We start from the raw sequence: 21,915 nt of genomic DNA, 5'->3' as shown, positions 1-21,915 counted from the left end.
TACTTTGTATCTCTGCTGCCTGCCCTGGCCCTTTGCCTGTTATATTGATTACGATTTCTGTCTACTCTGTGTTGTTGTGTTTACCTACGTCGACCTTTGCCTGTTGAATACGAGCATTCTTAATAAAACCTGCAAATGGATCCTAAGCCTTATGACACTTCATTACAGAAGACTTCACCACAAGACGATCCAGAGTGATTTCCAAGCTCTCGATGGAGCTCTCAGCTCAAGCACAGCAACTTGCAGGCCACTATGTCTGTACAAGACAGAAAAATGTTCCCTGTGGTGGCGATCAGAGGATGCAGCAGGTGCTTCATTCATGACTGACATACATTTTTGACATTTCATTGTAAAACATTTAACAATACTAATATATATTAAAAAATGCAAAGACATTTCTAATATCCATAACTGATATTATTGTTATTATTATTATTATTATTATTATTATTATTATTATTATTATTATTATTATTATTATTATTATTATACTTTGGTTTCTTTTTTCTCACTGTACAGCACATTAGGTTTGTGGACAACTGACCATCACACCCATATGTGTTTAGTCCATTATCCTATTCCAATATGGAGTTTCTCCTTTGCTACTGAAATAGATTGTTTCCACTAGATTTTGGACCGTGGCTGTGGGGGTTTGTGCCCTTTTACAAGATCTTTTAAAAGGTTGGTAAGAGATGCCTGGTGTGCCGTCGACATTCTCTTTCATCCCAAAGGTGTTCAGTAGGGTTGAGGTCAGGGTTCTGTGCTAGCTCTTCCACACTAACCTTGGCAGACATGTCCGTGTATAGAGACCTTGATATGTGCACTGGGACACTGTAATGCCGGAATAAGTTTGAGCCTTTATTTCCAGTGAAAGGAAATGGTAATGATATATTATACAGATTAAAAACATACTAAATAATTGTGTGTTAACAATTTGTGTTAACACTTTGTGGAGACCCACATATGGGATGGTCCACATACTTTTGTCCATATAATATTTACTTATATATAATGTATGAAATGGTGGAGACCTGAATACCTTTGGGTAAAGCACTGGGAAGAAGCGATCCACGTTCACATCCTCACACACAAGCTAGGAATAAGAAAACAAGAAACTAAGTGAATTTTTTTTCTCTTTTGTTCTTTGTTTGTTGCAAGAAAAGCAATGGGTTAACCATTGCTTTGGCCAGGAACGGAGAGATAACGCGATCTATGTCCTGACATTGAGGATGATAAATTGCAATGGCTAAAAAAGAACAACGCTGAACTATACTCTCACCTTGGCCATCTGGACAACGTTGGGGAATTCAGTCAGGCATGATATCGGGATCACATCATGATATGTCTTTAATTTGCTCCTGGAAAAGAAAAGAAGAGGATTTGCATTTCATTTTAATCTTATATTTTATTTGATGGATGTATAAACTCATGATGGAGTCGTTCAGTATATTTGGTGTCAGAATTGGTGATATGTCAGCAATTTCCCACAATTGTCTCTCTTCACTCACACACTGGCCCATATTGCCCATCTGGTGACTAATTCGGAAACAAGGATGCTGAGAAGGTGCGGCTCATGTAATCTCAGGAGAGAAATGTGTGACTGAATGGGATATTACTGCCTCTGGAAATGACTCATGGTTCAGAGATTGGATAAATCTATGTCTAGAATAATCTTTAATCCAAATGAAAGTGCAAAGCAGAGCAGCTCAGAAAGAGAATATTTACAAAGACTAATCCCTCACTCAGTAATACATTAGAAAGGTTTTCGATGAAAGGGTACTGGATGAGATTTTAGAAGAGATGATGCACACCTTAACATAAGACGAAGGTGCTCCTGGTCCCCGATCACTTCGTATTTAACTGAGAAGACCAGGTGGCCCAGAGCGCTGTCCAATGTGTAGTAATTAAAGTGTTCCTAATGACAGAGGGGAAAGAGAGTGTGAGAGTGCATTCATCTTCATTCTTCAACACACAGTCACACATTTGAAGAAATATACACAGACATGTCTCTGTTACAAGGTCATACCATGAGACTCATCCATTATGAGGATTTCATTAGCTAAACACATTATGTCAAATTAAGAACAAAACTAATATATCTTCTTTAGAGCTAAGCTCTGAAATGTGTAAAGGGACATGCATAAACCTTCTTAGTTTGACACTAGTCATGTGTCTTACTTTGGTCAAATGGATTTTCTAATCTCTAAGGAAAGTTTTTTTTTTTTTACAAAGTATACAAAGAATACAAAGTACAAAAGTCGACACTAGACTCAACACAGAGAAATGTTACAAAACAGCGTTTATGCTCCACATCCATTATATTTTTTTATATGACTAAAATGTGTTGTACTGTCTTATTACTTTTCCCATGAAGTGTTTTCTGTAGATCTTGGCTGTAACGTTGATTTCCAGCTTGATTTGGGACGTAGGAGACAGCAGCTGATCCAGATCATTTCTGTTCATCAGCTCGTGATTGGTGCCTTCAATCCAGTAACCTCCGAACTGAGGCAGCAGGATCAGAGGAAAAGGGCTTTTCCTGCCTAACACCTAGCCGAGAGAGAAAACACTACTGTGAAGCTAGGCAACAGTTAAAATGTGACTGAGACCTGTAAATGGGTTTTAGTTTACCTCATGAACACTGGGGTATGGGATGTAGTCCTCCTCAGTCTGTTAAATTGAGCAAACAAAAAAAATATATACATGCTTTTGTAGATTACGCACATAACCAATTAACAATATGATATTCAGAAATTAGTAACAAAGTCGGACATAACAATAAAGTATGAATTATTTCAGCACTATATCTATTAGTTGTGGTCGTAGCACAAGATAAATCGCCTACCACCTGAAGAGCTGAGCACCACTGACCACTAATGGCATGGAAACAATAGATTCTGTGTGTGAGGTGAGAATGTGTATGTGTGTAGGGCATACTGTACCTTAAGGGGTGGAGGCAGGGCACACCGCTGTTCATCCATTCTGCTGCTCTGAAACATAGTGAAAAACATATTGCACATCATCATCCTGTCTGATAGAATTTTTTCATGTCTCATTCACTTATTAAAAAATGTATAGATTACAAAAAGGTTAATCAATATGATGCCCAATTTGGACAGCATTGACAGCTGGGTGATGAAGCTGATAACCTGTATTCAGATGAAGAAGTGTACAGGTGAAATATAATGAGGCAGAGGAAGGAAGAAAAACGTCACGCAAACAAAATCTGCTGCTCAAGGAACATTTTAAAATTGTCTTTAAACACGGTCAACGTCATGATTCGTAACAACATCTGTAAAGAGACACTATAGGAGCACATTTCTTAGCAAAAGTAAACAAGAAAAGCTTTATTAAGGTGTAATTACGTACAAGTAACTATATGTAAAATGATTTAGAGTGAAGGATTTAGAGAAATGGATCTCTTAATACTTACGAGCCATTATTAATCCTGATCAATTATCAGGATTGTGTTAGATGCTTTATGTCTATAGAATTGGTACTGGTGGAAAAAACTTTTGTGTGTATTTGTTGGTCTTGTAATCCTCACCACAGGTGCAGTATATCATGATATCATGATTATGAATCCTTGACCCCACTCCAGTGTGTGCTCATCAAGTTTCAAATCAATTAGCATTATTAGTGAGACTCACAGACTTGTACATCTTTCATAAATGCTAATGACTGTAAACTAAAGTGACGATGAATTAATTTTTGTCTTATCAATTTTATCAATCAGTTTAAAGGATACCGTTATATTGTCAGTGAGGACATCTGACAGATAGGTGAATATCAATAGGTAAAGAAAGAGGTAACAGAAATGAGAGAATTTAAAGACAACACGCAATTAATACAAGATTGTTAGTATCATATATTAATAGCACTTTTTTTGCTAAGTGTGAAAAAAATCTAACAAATATGTGACCTGAACAATTTGACATTTGACAATTTGCCAAGCCATCATGCTTTCTGTGTGTGTGTGGTGTGTGTGTGTGTGTGTGTGTGTGTGTGTGTGTGTGTGTGTGTGTGTGTGTGTGTGTGTGTGTGTGTAGGTGTGTGTGTGTGTGTGTGTGTGTGTGTGTGTAGGTGTGTGTGTTGGCTCTGGTGCTACTGATCTGGTCTGTGTTTGAAAAGCTGGGGCTTACATTATTGGTTTTTTTGGTCTATCTGATGATACACTGCAAACAGACATCTTTTTCATTTTATGATAACAGCTGTTTCCTGTTGGTGTGGGACATCTATGATGTGCTTTCTACTCTGCTGTCCCATTCTTCTATTTTTATTTTATTTTTGCATTAAAATGATTTCTAGGCCCCATAGCTGCACTATTCATCAGCCTTGTTCGGATGGTATTTGTTTCTCAGGATGATGTCTACTCTCATAAATCTCTCACTTCTAAAATTAGGCAAAATAAACTTTTTGCAGGTTTCCTTTCCCAGAAAACCAGACATTTGTGTTAGATGTGTTGATATAATCACGTGCTGGATAAATTTATTAATAAAACACTGATATGACATATTGTATGTGAATATGAAATGAGGCCTGCAGCTGTCACTGCAATAGATTGTAAATGGCTTACAGGATTGCCATCTTCTTTATGATTTACTTCATTCATTTCCATCTATTGGTTTTTGAGTGAAGACAGTATGGACATAAAGTGAAGTGTTATTCTCCACAGTTGATGTATGTATATAAGGTTTCTTTACATAACTTCAAATATGACTAAATGCGATATGTTTTAATCAGAACCAACTGCATATAAAATCAGAAAGATCTCAGGACTGACAATAATCAGACCGATTCATAGGCTAGATTCTAACATTAATTATTAGATAAATAGATAACTCCGAAAATTGAATCTCTGAGTACTTTAAAAAAAAAAGATGCAGAACCATAGCCATCCGAATGAGGCTTCAAAATCCCCTACAAAGTAAAGTTATTATGTAATTGTGTATCACCTTTTTGTGAGAGACGATAATAATAAGCAATAACAATGAGAGACTGAGATTAAATTTTAATTAATTGTAATTAATTGCCGAGTAACACAAAGCTGTGACACAAAGTCAACGATAACTTGATTCTTTCGTCCACTGAGCTTACAGGTAAACGTTGCAGAACAAGAAAATATCGCAAAATATTAAAAAACATGGGGTGACATGATGAAACAGGGTTTTTCTCATGTTCTAGAAATCTGTCCTTCACAAAAGTGGAAAGCAAAGAGGATTGTGTCTAGTAGATAGCCAGTTCAAAGAGCTGGCTCTGAGGTTAGTGGAAGACATCTACTGTAAGACGAAGAAGTGAAGAACGAGATTAAGATAATAAAAGCAATACTTTACCTGCATTCTTTCAATCATTTCAAATAAATCAGTAGTCTGAAAAAGGGGGGAGAGGAAATGAGATGAGTGAGGAGTCTGGTGATAAAACTGGTATGTGAGAGCTGAGCCCTGAATTATGTTACATGCTGTAAGTAGAGCAAGAGTGAAGAACACGAGCTAGAAACACTGCAGCTTTTAATCAGCTTCCTGCTTCACCTATAATACCACAATAGCTCTGCTGTATTTCAGTGACCTTTCTGGCCTTCATTTGTACCTATGATATCATCAGGTAATATTATTATTAAATGAAGCACTGTAGTGTCTTAGAACAAGAGAAGCTTGTGTCGAGAGCGTCGGGGTGCAATGTTAGTAGCAATAAGTCAGCATTAGCGGTCAGCAAGGTGCACTTTCTTATCTTAAGTGTTAAATCACTGGTTTAATGTTAAATCACTTGGGGTATGTTATCACAGTCGAGATTATACTGCAGTGTGTTTTGAAGACATTAGACTGAATACACATTTTTCACATTTGTTTCTAAGGCAAATGCAAATGCTCATGGTTTAGAGCTCATTTCCTAGGTTTATTCTCTGAACCAAATGTATCGTTATTCACTAAGTAAATATAAGTAACTGTAAGGTCATCCCTCCTCTCAGTTTCACATGCACGTTTTGTTTCGTTCACATTCCTATGTTCCTGCTATAATACTGTCATTGCATAATAAGTTAATATGTTTACCTGTTCTGTGTCTCATCTTTATTAGGCGGTGTTTTCTTCCTGCTGTTTTTCATCATAAAGTTTCATCATGCATTTCTATACACCAAGCTTCGTTTCCCAGTGCCTTTTTACGGCTTGTGTTTTCTGTATTTTATTCTATTTAATCTGTTCTTGTGTCCGCTTTTCTGTAAATTCAGTCATCTTATTTACAGCATACGTAAATATGCCAACAAAAGTCGATTATCCTTATGTAATTAAAAATAAATAAATAAATAAAACTGAAAATTCTTCTACAATATAAGCACCCAAACCATCAATTGTACATGAAGTTTATGGGCTTTGCGGGATTTACTTCACTTCCTGGTTCCAAATTCAGAGCTTAAGCTTTTATACCTTTTCATATTAGATTCACTGAATGCCACTGAACATGAGACTGCACAACCCTCACATGTTTATGAATAGCAATGCATACACAGCTCACATGATACCAGTGTTTTTCCAGCAGGTGTGTGTCACATGAAGTCTGCATGAAATTCTTCCCGTTCGCTTGGGCAAACAGAATCGTGTACCGTCTCGCATTGTTTGAGTTCATTGTGCTAGTCCTCCTCCATATGCAAACAGACCCTACTGCCTTGAAAACAAACATCTGAGAAATTCAACCTGGCAAAATAACATTTTCATAATCTTGCTGCAAGAGGAAAAGAAGAAAATAGAAGGAGTGCGAATGTGTGTGAGATGAGAAGCTGATGATCTATTTAGTCTATTGCTCTGTGAAAGGTTCTCATACTGGTCATCTAGCACACATCAAACCTAAACAGCAGGCAGCAGGGCTTTATCAAAGACTAATAGTAAAACTCTGCACCATATGCTGTTCCTGATCCTCATCACGGGGATCCTCCTTCAGCAAACACAGCCTGAGTCATGAACACTTGCTGCTTTAAAATAATACAAAAGTAAATACAAAGCTAAGAACACAACAATAAAAAGTGCTCCAGGATAAAACCAGAACTGTATACTAGATCTGTATACTTCTGCAGATTTTAAAACAGTGCAAAAAATTGTGAAAAGTCACAATTATGTATCTTTACTGTATATACAGCTGAGATGAGAATTTGACTAATTAGGAATGGATCTTTAGCCTGCAGTGCACAGATTCCATATAATCTCTATACAATTCAACATGTTCTCAGACTTTTGCTCTCTGATTTCGGTCGAGCTTCAAAAGTTTACTTACGATCCCAGGCCTTTTCCAGTGTCCCACTGTCACATGGATTGGACTTTTTGTGGCCATTCTGAAGTGATATCCAGTGTATTAGACAAAACAGTCCTTTATGTTCAGTCCAAACTAATTCAAGTCTGGCAATATTTTTCCAGTGCCTCCTAAACCACCTCTCTGTTTCAGCCCATGTGAGAAGAAAAGTCCAGAGTGAGAACCAGCAAAGTGTCCCATCACAGCAGTGTGAGAAATCCTCTGACAGAGAGAGAGACGTTGCACTGCTCTGTAAGGCGTGTGTACTATGTATGAGTGTTTGTGTGTATGAGCATATGGTTAGAGCCAATATTTCTTTTTACCTCTCTCCAGACTGGTGTGGGAATTGGCAAGGCAAATATTGCATTCCTTTCTCACAGAGCAGCTCTTTTTGTACTCTCATTGAGGTGTAGAGGTGGAGCTGAGGCTTTGGTTATACTCCTACAAGCCTGCATGAAGCCCACCCAGTGAAGCTAGAATGCTATGTGCCACACCAACAGGTGCTGGGCATTTTATTTAGATCTGTATTTAGAGCTGCATTTTAAAAAACTGGTCCAAGATTAGATATTATATTTACCTCTAATGAGCTCAGAGTCTTACTTTGATTTATTTTATTTTTAAATAAGCCTCTCTGCTCTGATCAGGTCAAAATGACCATTTTGAAGTCTTTCAAAAAGTAAAGAATTATTAGATGACTAAATTACTAATAAAACACCTTTCCCACTGTGAAATTTGCGTGAGGTTATATTCACCTCATTTTGCCCTGAGAGTAACGTGCAACCTGTGTCTAATGGTGATAAGGTAAAATAGTTCTTTAAAATTTGTTTTTACTTTTTTGTATTGCTATCAAGAGGCATAAATGAAACTAGACTCACAGTTAAGCCAATAATTAAAGTTAATGGCAGAGAAACCTGACTTTCAAATGTTTTGGTGGGACCATTGCTGACAGCCAAACAAAAGGAAAAGCATCGAGGAAGAATAAAATATTGAGACAATATTGATGAAAAACTTGGGAGTGATTGTTCCTAAAGATATTTTAATAATGGTGGTGGAGAGAGTAGTCTAACACATGGCTCAGTTGGGTTAAGATTAGGTGACTTATGAAGGCCATGAGTGATCAGTCAGAATAACTCTTTAATGATTTGCAGTGACTCTTTATAAATGAATACATTCACAATGATTCACAAATCTGTAATCTAATTAAAATACAGAAAAAGCATGAATATATTTGCAAACAGCAATTGACATATTCAGAACCTAATTCATATTCACAAAATACGATTTACAAATGCATAAATACATAAATTCTCTCATTTTCATTCATTTACAGTATTTAACAGATTCACAGATGCAAAACACAATTCACAAATACACAAGTGTGTTTGTAAATTTTGGAATGTTTTTAAATAGTAAATCTGCATTTGCAAATCATCACGTGTGTGTATATCGCGAGACTTTCCTGCCAGCCAATAATTCACAAATTAGTGTCTATTTCTTATAGGACATTCACTTTAGCCAATCAGGTGTGAGCTTTCTGTCAAGCCAATTAGAACACGTTTTGCTCGGTGCTTTGACTTAATAAGAATAACTTTGCATCTTCTTTGCAATGGGCCTTAATTAGTGCACAGAAATGATTGTTTCCTCATTCCAGGATGGCTGCTATAAGCCAGAGTTCATGGTTTCTATTCATTCTCATAGATCTTCTAATAGTAATTATTTCTCCATAACACTTCCCTATTTATGGCCAAGTGAACTCAAAACATACAAACAAAATGACTCCAAAACCCAACAGAGTCACTGATTTTCCTGTAATTTGTCACCTATCTATGTTCAGCTAATGTAACTCCATGAGTGTGTATATACATTATTATCTAAACAAAATACATACAGGAAACACTTATATGTACAGTAGAGCTATGACTGTTATTTACTTTTTGTAATTTACATATGCACCAAAATGGATCAAATCTAAACACTGTATGAATCTATAGAAAACATTGAAATGAAGAAAGCAGATGGACTCCTTTGGAGGTTACATTTAGAAGAGGTTAGCAAGAAGTGCTAACATTGCTTACAACCACTTCAACAAATCACTTGAATTAATTCCCTGGTGAAGTGATTGAACGCTTGCATCAAAAAATAAAAAAAAGAAGAAATCAGCACTTATTAAGTCAGAACACTATATATCCTTTCCCTGTTTACAGCCCTGCCTGCACCACCCAAGCTCATCCCTTTCTTTTTGCTTTTCAAACACAAATGCAAATAAAATGCAGAGTGAAAAAAAGAAGACCAGAAAGAACAACAACAGAGAAGAACCTTCTCTACAAATGAGATGGCACTCCACCTTCAGCTGAACATATCTTTTTAATAAGACCATAATCAACATAATGTTGATGTCTATCTTAGGCCATCTAGTTCCGTGGAAACAAGAAACTGCAATCATCTCATAAAAGGATGTTACTATGAGAGTATCCTGTGTTGTAGATATGGTCAAAAAGTACACACAGACACACATTATTGCACTTTACAAACATTGATGACTGGGTGCAGCGCAATATTAAGCTCATCACCGGTATACTACAGCCGTCTAATCTACTTTTAATTGATAACACAAAGTCGATTTTTGTAGTGTATACAGCCCAGTCCTTATTTCATGGGTAGTGTAGAAAATACAAACCCTGCAACAAGTAAATCAGTAAATAGTTCGGTATATTTGCAGCTAGCAATTTAGAGAAGTGACTTCTTTTACTACTGCTACACTCATGACAAGAAACATTATTTCTCTTTTCTCTATTTTCTTCCATCCACCCCTAAATCTCTTTAAATAAGAGTGCCTAAGATTTTCACAAATGTAGACTCAGCATGCAAAACTCAGATATCTATAGACTATGAATTCACCTGTAGGGGATATTTCAATTACGATTAAATAATCAAAAACAAAGAACTTATTTGTGGATTAGATCACGGGATCCCCTTGCACTGATCACATCAACCAGCAGATCCTATAGATCACTAAAATAAGGAAAAACAGAATGCACACAGATTCACAAACAGCTCTGAACTTACCTTAAGGCCACTCCCCTTTTAAGTAATAGGATAGGCCTGTTTCTTTAAACCTTTACAACGCATTGTCGTGGATCATTAATCTCTTGGTAAATATTATAAACATGTATTACATTTGCAGTATAATTTGCAGTCCTTATAATATGTTCATAATATTATACATTGTACAGTAGGCGTTACGAGCTAGACACCATGAACATGCTTTATTTTTGCTTGTGGGATCTGTGTTTCATGTAACACACCCAATAGTATTCTCCCACCCCAACACTGATTGACGGGTTTCTGTGCAAGGCATCAGACATGCAAATACAAAGGGAGCTGCTTTTCCATTTGAATTTTGTCAGGCTCTAGGCAGTGAAATCAAAAACGCTGTTGCCGAAGGACTTTGGTTTTGTTAGGTATGGACTTTGAAATTTGTATGTTTGTGGAAAGAACTGGTAGTACACGATTTGCATTTAAATTATTATGAATATACATTCTTATTCAATTATGTTGCAATTAAATGTGTCCACAAACAGACAATGTAACTCCAAATACAATTTGCAATTACTTTTGAAAATAATCTGGAAAATACTTCTATATTAAGAGGGTTTAAGAGGAGCTCTAAATAGAAAGAACGCTAAAGAAATTCAAATAATAATAATAATATCTATCTGTTTAATATGATGTTATCTAAGTCTAAATTCTGTACATAGAGCTGCATTACAATAAGTAAATTGAAGAAAGCTGGAATTCCATCTGTTTCTTAGTCAATTCCAAGCAGGAGTCTGATCCTAAGTTTGAGAAGCTGTGGTCTAAAGAGAGAGAAGCCAATGGTTTCATGGTATGATGAAATTACCAGTGACTGTGAGGAGTCTGGATAATATCTCAAAGACATTCAGCTGTGTTGTAGCTGTCTAAATGATGCATTGTTAAGCCTTCTGGATCATGTGCAAAGTGCTAGAATACATCACAGGTCCTGCTGCTCAGCTCAACGTGTCATGCTAATTGCTGTGTTACTCCATTTGTCTCATGTCTCCTGATTTTTTTTCCCCTGTGAGTCACTGTCTTTTGTTTTGACTTCTATCTAACACTGAATTCACTGCCTTAATTAAACTCTTTATTATTAATAATGAGTCCTACTGTGCCGAGGTGTTATATGATTGCTGCTGTGCTTATAGTGCAGTCACAGGTCATCAGCATGTAGTCAGATTATATCAGAGGTGCAAATCAGCATACAGGATAGAAGTAAATGCCATCTGAGATAATAACAGTGTCTGTCTGTATTGAACTAGATAACTGCTGCATGATGTGCTCTGATAAAGTTTTACTTAAAGCCAGGAGAATGACACTTGTTAGTCATGCACCATCCCGATGCACAATCACATTTTATTAATACACTTTAAAATCCAAGGGAATAGAAAGCAAATAATTAAAGATGCTTCTAGAATAGGAAAAGGGCTGATGTTTTAAACATCACACAAATTTTAAAAAGAGAGTATGCTTTATCATGCTGTGTTCCCTCTAAGCTCAGACTGAACACAAACTCATAATTTTGTTAAAAGTTATATTCATTGGAGGCTTGTCCATAATAGCAACAAATATTCATCTTTATGAAATCTTCATTCACAGTTCCGTATATTTTAAATCTGTTGCAATACTAATTACCTGCTATTTGACAGATTATTGCCCCACTTTGTTCCAGAGAGTTATTACTGCAGCTTGTGAGGAAAAATGAGAATTAGAGGCCCACTGGGGCATGAATCATGTTGCCCTATGCTCAGGAGAGGAGCAGAGGACAGTGAGTTGAAAGACTGGGTTAAAAAAAGATCTTTATAGCTAATGCAGCTAGAGTATCTCTAATGTAATAAAACATTATATATGTATAATGTTTTGCAAAGATTGTGTGAGATCAAAAGGGAGATCATGGAGTGGTTAATGTTTGAACAACAGTGAACTCATTTTCCATGCAAAGCCTGATTTACTGTAAAATACTATAAAACTGTCTCTTTTTTCTCTTTTTTTCAGGCTAATTTAATGCCTTTAATGTGTGTTTACTATTCATTACATAGCCTATAGTCAAGTGTGATAGCCTCTTGGATTAATGTCATTAATATTGTCCTACCTAAACAAAATCTATGGTCAGATCATGATCAGAAAGCAGATTTCGCTTTCCTTTGGCTTATTTTTCACCCCCCTCCTCAACGCCACATTTTAAGATAGGTAGTCTTGTTGCCCTTGAAACTTAGGAGCAAATTGCTAGCAGTCTGTTATAACATCAAAATTGCTGAGCTGATAACTACAGGTGCTATGCAGGGTTGAATATCTTGGTATAAAAGAGAAAAAAAAAACATTATCCAGTCTAAAAACACTTTAAAGTTTCCAGTGGAATGATGACATCCTCATTCTACTCTATTCCATATTCATGACTCCATGGGACATAGCGGCGATATCAGATCCATTCATTTTCAATGTGTTTGAAGTATTAATTTTTCTTGCTTGAATTGTGAAGGACTACTATACCAAATATAAATTGAATCACATTGTCATATCCTCAATTTCATATCCTCAATGTCATATGTCAAACAGGACTGGGATTAAAGTTTTTGATCAGCACAATGACTACAAAAAACTAAAAAGGCTTTTCTCTTTTTTTTTAAAAATCGTAAAGTCAACAGAAGCACAGTAATGTAAACATGTAGTCTTGTTTGTAAGAGAACGAGGTTACAAAGAAGGAGTTTTTGTATAATTAGATGGCACGGATGGTCTGGGAATAAAGAATTACACACAGGGAATAATTAATTAAGGATGGACCTGACTTCAGAGTCAAGCTTATCAGACCCCTGTCTGACTTTAAGTGTTTCACTCTTTCTCTGTCGCTCTCTCTCATCCACGGCCTTTTCCAAGGCTAATTAATTCAGTGATACTACAGAGCTGTCCTTTGGACCTCCTCCATCCTAATCACAGCTAAAGTGTCTGGTGGAGTGAAGGCCTGAGAGCTTAGGCTGAAAACTCCATTTCACCTCCAGTCACAGACAGGCCCATGGGCAAAGGGTCCTGGTCAGAGCTCTGTCGTCCTTAATTAACGTGTTTACAGCCTACACTCTCAGCTCATTCATTGATATTTGACATTATTATTCTCCATGCAATGCTGTTAGCAAACTGGCCCTGACCGTGCCGGTCTAGAAATTCTTGCTATCTTTCCGGAGCAGGTGGGGATGAATAAGCGAGAAATTCCCTTCTAGTGAAGAACAACAGGAGCTCAGAGATAGGCATCACAGCCATGCAGTGTGTACTGACCACAGAGAAAGGGAAGCTGAAAGCTAATAGGACTGTTAAATTCTCTGTCTCAAGAGCTTAGTAGCAGCTGTCTATACGTGACTTACTTTTAAAAGACTGACTAAAATTACAATCAGATGCAAAGCTAATTTATTTTTTCAAAATGATATGATGCAGAATACAGAAGAAAAATGGAGAACGAACACAGAACACTTTATTGAATAGATGAATACAGAAAAATCATTGTCTATAAAACAAGTGATTTATAACTCAATAAAGCAAATGGTTTATTGCTTAAAAGCTCCCTGACATCATCTACATCCTCTCCTGTTAAGTGGCAGGCTGATTTCCTTAGTGTAAGAGATATTTCATACAGTCTCTGTACTTCAGTCATGGTCCAGGACCCTGTATCCACTTCTGTATAGTCTTGCAAAGCAATTTCCAACTATCTTTGGTTGTTTTCAACACTGAATGCAGTCAAGAACTGACTATTTTCACAGTAGAGATTATTTGACTGTCATTGCAAATGATCAGCCACACCTGTTGTGTTTGCGTGCCTGTAGGATAAAGCAATTGTGAACAGGAACAGGTCAGTGGGCAACATCCTGGAAACAGAATGGTTTGCTATAGCCACACATCTAAAGCGTCCGAAGCTAGGATGCAGCAAGACTCATAACTGATGACTACGTATATCATGATCCAGTGTTGATTCACTGAAAAAAACCCTTTTGTTTTAGGAGGTCTGGACTGTAAAATAGACATTTGATGGACCGTGGGTTGCCTTCTGTACACTTGCAATGGAAGAATTTGAAAATATAAAGACCTCCATACACAAGGAAGTGATGATAACGTTCAAGATAACTACCTCCGTTTATTATTTTGTTTTGCCATTGTACAGGCTACATTACACAAGTTCATTCATCAGCATTCACTTTATTTCAGTCTGGGATATAGTAGGTACTGGGGACACTAAAAATGAGGCAAGTATACACCCAGAATGGGACAGTAGCTGACTTACACCTACTGTACGGGCAATTTGGAGTAGTTAATCCATCTCCTGGAAGGGTTTTGGGTTGTCGTGGAGCTATCTCACACAGACAATAAACCAAACTCAGGATCAAACCAGGGATCCTGGAGCCCTCTGTACTACTGTGCCTATGCTCAGCCAGCAAATAAACCTGTATAAACGTCAGAACCCAAACCGATTCTGTGAGCAGATGATATCAAATATAACCAGACAAGTTTGTGCAAACTTACGGCAAGAAAAACTAAAATGCCAATAAGACATCAAGGCCCTGATTTCCTGAAGGTTTGTGTGCATAAACATGTGCAAACACGACAACGCCCGTCTGCTTTGTTTTACATGTTTGCCTTCTTAATGTACAGTATATGCAATGGACAGACTTAGGTGTGTCTACATGAAGGTGAAAAATAAAGTACCAGCAGGTCTATTAAGCCCCTGAAAATCCAGTTGAAGACAAATTACACCCTTCATTAGGATTTAATAATAATGGTATTCATCATAATTATGCCTCAGAACAGAGGAGTCAAAGATGGCCTCGTATTATGTTTTGCAGCATATTGCATATGGCATGCAATGCCAACAGTATTTACAAATACAGTTGAGAAAAGGTTTTATGTTGTATAATGGTGTATTATGAACAATTTCTCAACAGACTGTAATTGCTGCTATGCTGGATACGTGTATGCCAAGGTTCATTTTCCATTTCTTCCATTTTCAAATTAGGCAGCATTATTTGGAATCTTAATAATTCACGCCTAAGGACTTAAGGGTGTTAGATTCCACAGATGTTCTTTCATTAACATTTCAGTATCAAAATTTTGAAGGTTCAGATACAAATCAGTTTTCTATCCTCATTTACACCCATTTTAATTTTGATTTGAATTTATTTGTGAAGACGATATAACTTTTTTCCTTCTTTCACCAGCAAATCATTGGGCAAACCTTTGCATTCTGTATCACAATACAAGCTTTTGACTTTTTGTACTACATTTTGTGCAAGTTCTAACGTGCGAGGATGAAAAACCATTTTGCCTTCTCTTTTGGATCTTATTTAAACACACATACAATACATTGTATACAGTAAAGTAATTAGTTGATCTCTTGCAGTGCTTTGCGTTGGAATTGTTTGATAACGCAGTCGGATCTTTGAATCTCAAATTGGTGTGAGAAAGGACAGAGTAAGATTTATAATGTTATTATTACAACAGTTTTTGGATTGAAAACAAAAATCATACGGCACAAGATTATCTCACTCTCATGTCTGTCTTTTGTTCCAGTTGTTAGTACCATGCTAGCAAATTGTATACAATTCATGCCATGGCAAAAGTCACCCTCGAAAGCTAAGCCGTCTGTATGAAGACTTTTAAAAATGTAGCAGGCGACAGATTCAGATTCAGATTCAGAAGTTCAAAAGGAAACGGCAAAGCGAAAGGAAGGAATCGGGAAGGATTTAAGGCTTAGTGTTACAGGCAGCGAGGTGTGTGTGTGTGTTTGTTATGGAATTGCAGAGTTTGAAAAGTACCTTTAGGAATGCAGGGGCAGTGTAGGGCAGTGGAGCCTGGAGCAGTGTAGTGTCTAGAGTGCTAGAGATACGAGGCTCTCCTCCATCCTGTTTCCTGCAAACACAGAGAGACAGATGCAGTGCTGTTTAGTGCTGCATCACCTCTCATGCCCAAACACACACACATAGTGTATATACACATAAACACAAAGACTGTGAGGTCACAGGAGGAGAAGCTTTATCAATGTGGCAGCCTGGGGCCTGACATTTGTGTTACTACACACAGCTGTGTAGGAAGAACCTCCAAGCAGTCTTTGCACATTCATTAGCAGATTTCTGGATCTGTACAAGTTCTTCACATCGAGGAGCAATAGGTATCTGCTGCAGGGGAAAGATGAGGAATTTAATTCAATTTTTCTGTCTTCTCCATATTCTTTTTTTTAAACATCTGGTCATAATTTGATTTTCTGAGACTGAGACAAGAGACAAAACTGGGTGTGTTACAATGTGGGATAAATATGTTTCAGGGGCAAACTGCTAAAGTATGACCTTCAATTTCCCATCAGAAAACAACTGTGGTATGATCCTCAGGCTGAAAGATATATAGCCAAAGATATCCCTCTCTAATCAGGAACCTGAAGCACTTTGGATGTCCTCTTGGAGACCCTAAAGCCTTTTCTCATCAAGCAGCACAAATAAGGTTACAGCAAAAACACTGCTTTTGAGGTCATATAAATTGAAAACAAATACACACCATTTTTTAAAATAAAGACCTGGATTAAAATGCAGAACCTCTATTTCTGAGGTAAATAAATAAATATGAAACTATATGTTATGTTGTATGTAAAGAAACAAATGAACACTTATCTTCACCGGCTGGTGAATAGTGAAAGACTCAGAAGTGAATAAAACAGAGCAGCAGAGAAACATTGTACCTCAAGAGCAAACTTCTCCCTCAGATCTTCTGAGAGCCCTTGAACTACTGTATGATGAAGCAGCACTTTTCCCTCTGACTGTGTGTATATGTCTATTCAGACATAACAGTATTTTTACTAACTGATTTTCACAAGCTAATCCACTAACAGTGTCTGAAGATTGTTTTGCTCTTTTTTAATGTATAAACTAGCATGTCTTATCAGGGTCATATCATAATAATGATGCCTTTTTTTTTTAAGTGACCATGACTTATAGTACATACAGTATAATAAGACAACCAATGGGCTGGAATTACATAAGCACAAACATGTTTCTTTCATTTTAATGATTAAAATAAACTTTTATGTCTCAGTCTATCAACAGATCAAGACTATTCCTTGAAATTTTAATTAAATCTTACCCCAGGAATTGTATTAGTATTCACTGAACATAGGCACCTCTAAACAACAGCTTAAACAGGGCCTGTGAGAAGGTTTTTATTTAAATATATTATGATCACCTCTACGTTCTTTTTATTTTGCTTTATATCACATTTATGGCATTTGTATGACACGTTTCAGGTTTACTCTTTTGTCAGGCTTTGAAATAAATCTCAAACGAGACATTTACAGAATTTCATTTCAATATTGATTTCTCTCTTCACCTGTGGCATTATTTGCACAATAATTCTCTGTAGACTATCTGCAAATGCATGCACAATTTTTTAGACAGCTCAGGCAGATTTGTGCTTTTAATTTGGGATCCTATAATAACACATGAATTACATCTTGATGTAATTTGCCGCTGAATTCACTTCAGGAGAATCCCAGACCATCAGTTTCAACTGAACCACAGATTTTACTTTACTGTGTCTGTGTCCCAAAAGCTACACATTCAACCAAACTCATTGAACTGTCTGTCCAAAAGGACTCAAGAAATAAATGGCATGAAGTATGAAGTATTTCAAAGTATGAAAATGTGTTCATTTTGTAGTGTATGTTTTTAGTTGGAGCTCTTTCTACAGCCATCTGGAACTTGTTTTTAACCAGTTTCTTGCAGCACTTGTGCCACTGTCACTGTTGACTCCACAGGCAAGTCTAGGACTGGATTTTATTCTCAATTCCAACCCAAAACAACCTTAAAATAACAACCTCAAACAAACCAATTTAAAGCCTTATGATTTTTCCCTCCCATTTCACATATTAACGTTATCTGATTCTTTTTGCTCTGCTCTGCTGCTTTGGAATCCAGCTTGGAAACAAACATTAAGCAAGCTATCTCTGGGGATCAGGCCTCGACTAGGGGGTTGCACTTCCTTCGCCGATTTCATTAGACCTTCCTTGCTTGGCAAATCCATTCATCATGGACCAGACAGGCATTTTCGAATGAAATGCGGTTACTCTCTGATATGTCTCCTTTGGGTCGTACCCTCCTGGACCTTCATTATCATAAATGCCAAGCAGGATAGACAGCAATGCATGTTACATTAACTTTCAGATTTCTCATAATTCATATGGACATTTCAGTTAAACAATATTTTTCTGCTTTCATAGCCAGCCTTTTAAATACATTTCTTATGGAGTATTATGGTGATATATGCTTTTAAGTGAAGGCACTTGGATAAAATCTGTAAGGCAAACTGAGCTAAAACAGACAGACACTCTGAGGCATGGACCTTGAGTGAACTTCAGGAAGAAGCCAAAACAAGCTCTTCAGATTGCCTCCATCCTTCATAATGCTGTGAGTCTGAAGCGTAGAGCAGAGTCTGCCAAATGAATCCTCATTTACAGATCATCATCTCCATGACTAATGATGACAGAAATGTATCATGGTTGAGGTACCATGATGTTAAATCCAAATTTATCCCAAAAGTACTCCAAAATGTACTAAATGCAAAATGTATCACTCATGAAAAAGTGTTACAGCTGATATTCTGCCAAATACACACTTGAGATTAGTGTATTAGGAAAAATGTTATTAATTCCTCTCTGTTCATCCCTCTCTGACATGGTAGAAATTCCCATTAGGCACCCAAGTGTGTGCATTAACTGGTTTTCCACTGCTGCTTCCTTACAGCCTATAACAGCCTGCTGTGGGAAGGAAAAAGGTGTCTTTGTAGCACATAGACCACTGAAAAGGTAATTACTTGAGGATGGCTTCAGCTGCTCCTCTCCCTCTGGGATACAGACTGAATTCTTTATTCTTTACTATTCTTCGTAACATGACTTCAGGATTTTACTATTAGCACTACTATAATTTGGGTATGATATTATTATAGGTTGAATACTTTTGAAACTCTTAACCAGTAATTTTTACATTTATGGTAATAGTTAAAGGAAAATAATGCCTAAAACAAGACGATTTGTTCCTTTGGTAAAAAGTCATATTGAAAACATTTGTCAGCTTCTACACTCCATAGACAATGTGCTTCACTAAGGAAACGCACATTTCATTCATTGAACACACACTTCACTGCAATTATCACAATCAAGAGTGTTCAGCGGTGTATACAATACACAGCCAATGAGATGGGACCGTGAGGGGATCAGCCCTCCCAATTTGTTATGCCTCCGTAATTGAAGGCGTGCATACATTAAGTCTGCTCGAGGCGGTAAACAGGTGTTACTAAATGACAAAGTCCCTCATGATGAACATGTCAGTGTCCTCTGCCAATAAAATTAGACATGCTCTTGCATGATTAATGCACTTTTGTAAACTGGCATTCATATGAGATAAATTCATTCTTAAACATATATAATGTTTAAATGAAAGCTTTCGATTTACAATTAATAAGAACATCGCACCAATAATAAGAGCAACTGAATAATGACACTAAATTAAAATTCCCTTCAATTAAATATCTCAAAACGAGCTAATCAACTGAACTGTACAACTTCAGGTAACTTTTTTTTTATTTAAATGAGCAAATAGAGATACAAGGTGTGTGTGTGTGGAGTTTGCATGTTCTCCAAGTGCCTCGGGGGTTTCCTCCGGGTACTCCGGTTTCCTCCCCGGTCCAAAGACATACATGGTACAGTAGGTTGATTGGCATCTCTGGAAAATTGTCCGTGGCGTGTGAGCGGATGAGAGTGTGTGTGCCCTGCGATAGGTTGGCACTCCGTCCAGGGTGTATCCTGCCTTGATGCCCGATGACGCCTGAGATAGGCACAGGCTCCCCGTGACCCGAGAAGTTCGGATAAGCGGTAGAAAATGAATGAATGCATGAATGAATGAATGAATGAATGAATGAATGAATGAATGAATTAGAGATACAAGCCAGAAATCAGAGCCTGGCTAATCAGAAACCACTAATCTACAGCAATTTAATTAGTATTTGACAAAATAATCCAGATTTTTCCTCTCTCTTGGGAGTCCAAAAGACTCTTAGCTAGAATTCATAACATGTAAGTGGCACATGTGTACATGATTCAGGTCTGTTCCTTCATTACAACAAAAATTAATAAAGCATAAACCTGCTTCGTTTTTAATTAAGCCGTTTGAGTGATCAACTGCACAATATCATTAATAGAACATGTGAACATTGATGTTGACTCTAGAGAAGTTGGTTCAGCTGCTGACCTAAAAGAATCAGGGAATATTCTATATTTTGTTATTATATTGTAATTACCAATCAGAGACCACGTGATGAACAATAATACCCTAGTTACAGAATATACGTTTAAATCAAGTTCATATAAAATAGCAGAAAAATAGCAGAACTGTAACTGCGTGATTTGAATTGATCTGTAAGTCGTTCCGTCTTCACACATGCACAGAAATTAAAGAAATGTACAGTACTCTTGACCTACAATGGAAAAGCAATTTTGAGTTGAACAAGTACTATGCATTACACAAATCTTTTATTTTCTCTTGCGTTCAAGAAAGTGCTTCAGCACCTTGAAGGCGAGCACAGAGAGAACTAGGAGGAGCTTCTTCCCGTAGGCCATTATGGCCATTAACCAGGAGAACACCTTGAGCCTGGACCCTTTCTGGACTTTTAAAGGCTACCACAACACCCACTACCACAGCTGGAATTTTACACAATTGCACAATTTGCACTACATGCACATTCTGCACTAACAAATATATATATTTGATTAAACTCGTCACTGCACTATACTCAATACTACCTCAGTTTCTGATGATATTTTCTGATATTTTTTTGCTATTTTTTTGCTATTTTTATTTCTCCTTTATATTGTATCTACCCTGTGCCTTATTTTTATTCCTTACTTTACTTTATTTTTTTAAGATAGACGTCTGAGACCGACAGCAGCCTGTTGAACCGAACACTTTTTTACTTTTTCTATATTTCATATAAACAGTTTTTGACAACATATTAATGAACTCTTTGCTGTGCTCGAAGTGTGTAAGGCTACAATACTCTGTTCTTTTCAATTTGCAGACCCAAATATAATCACTCTCTCTCAGACTAGCTCTTTCTCTCATTTTCGTCTGAGCAGACAAACTCAGCTTTCCGGAAGAGACTTTAACTGAGAGCAAATGAGATATTAAAAGCTCTCCACAGCAGAATGAGAATGAGACAGACAGAGTGAGTCACATTTTGAATGCGATGCACCCATCGCTCGTGATCTTTCCAACCAAATTTGTCTGGAAGTGAATGTGAGGCAGTTGCATGTTGCAGATTCTGGAGTTAGGCGTAGAAGGTTGACAGCTACACTTTGTGGTGGCCGAAAGTCTTTAAATAACACTTAACAATTTCTCTGAGTCTGACAGAAAGTCTGACAGAAAGTCATTATCTGAGCACTTAATTACAGCTAATGAGGCGTGAACAGAACCTTGTTATTGCTCACCAATCTGACTGTCCCATTGGATACGAGTAATACTGCTGCTATGGAAAATCTGTAGGGATGTGTGTGTG

The 21,915-nt window shown here is 37.0% G+C and overlaps 1 protein-coding gene across 23 annotated transcripts in view; it reads right to left on the bottom strand.

Moving 5' to 3' along the window:
* The window catches only part of rap1gapa (RAP1 GTPase activating protein a), a 106,526-nt gene that overhangs the window by 18,034 nt on the left and 66,577 nt on the right, over positions 1 to 21,915 (bottom strand). For 17 of the 23 annotated variants that reach the window (XM_027170489.2, XM_047807268.1, XM_027170478.2 and 14 more), the window contains 8 exons: positions 16,140 to 16,233; positions 5,331 to 5,366; positions 2,940 to 2,987; positions 2,629 to 2,667; positions 2,362 to 2,547; positions 1,812 to 1,915; positions 1,280 to 1,358; positions 1,040 to 1,093 (listed from right to left, as the gene is read on the bottom strand). In XM_027170489.2, the coding sequence (XP_027026290.2) occupies positions 1,040 to 1,093; positions 1,280 to 1,358; positions 1,812 to 1,915; positions 2,362 to 2,547; positions 2,629 to 2,667; positions 2,940 to 2,987; positions 5,331 to 5,348 (528 nt within the window). In that variant the 5' untranslated portion in view covers positions 5,349 to 5,366; positions 16,140 to 16,233. Of the gene's footprint in view, positions 1 to 1,039; positions 1,094 to 1,279; positions 1,359 to 1,811; positions 1,916 to 2,361; positions 2,548 to 2,628; positions 2,668 to 2,939; positions 2,988 to 5,330; positions 5,367 to 7,257; positions 7,638 to 16,139; positions 16,234 to 21,915 lie in introns of those variants that run through there. The other 6 variants (XM_047807270.1, XM_027170480.2, XM_047807266.1 and 3 more) reach the window with 3 other exon arrangements.

This window comes from Tachysurus fulvidraco, chromosome 23 (assembly GCF_022655615.1).
Source record: "Tachysurus fulvidraco isolate hzauxx_2018 chromosome 23, HZAU_PFXX_2.0, whole genome shotgun sequence".
In the NCBI taxonomy this organism is placed as follows: domain Eukaryota; kingdom Metazoa; phylum Chordata; class Actinopteri; order Siluriformes; family Bagridae; genus Tachysurus; species Tachysurus fulvidraco.
Note: the sequence above shows the minus strand (reverse complement) of the source record. Positions and strands in the feature narration are given on the sequence as shown.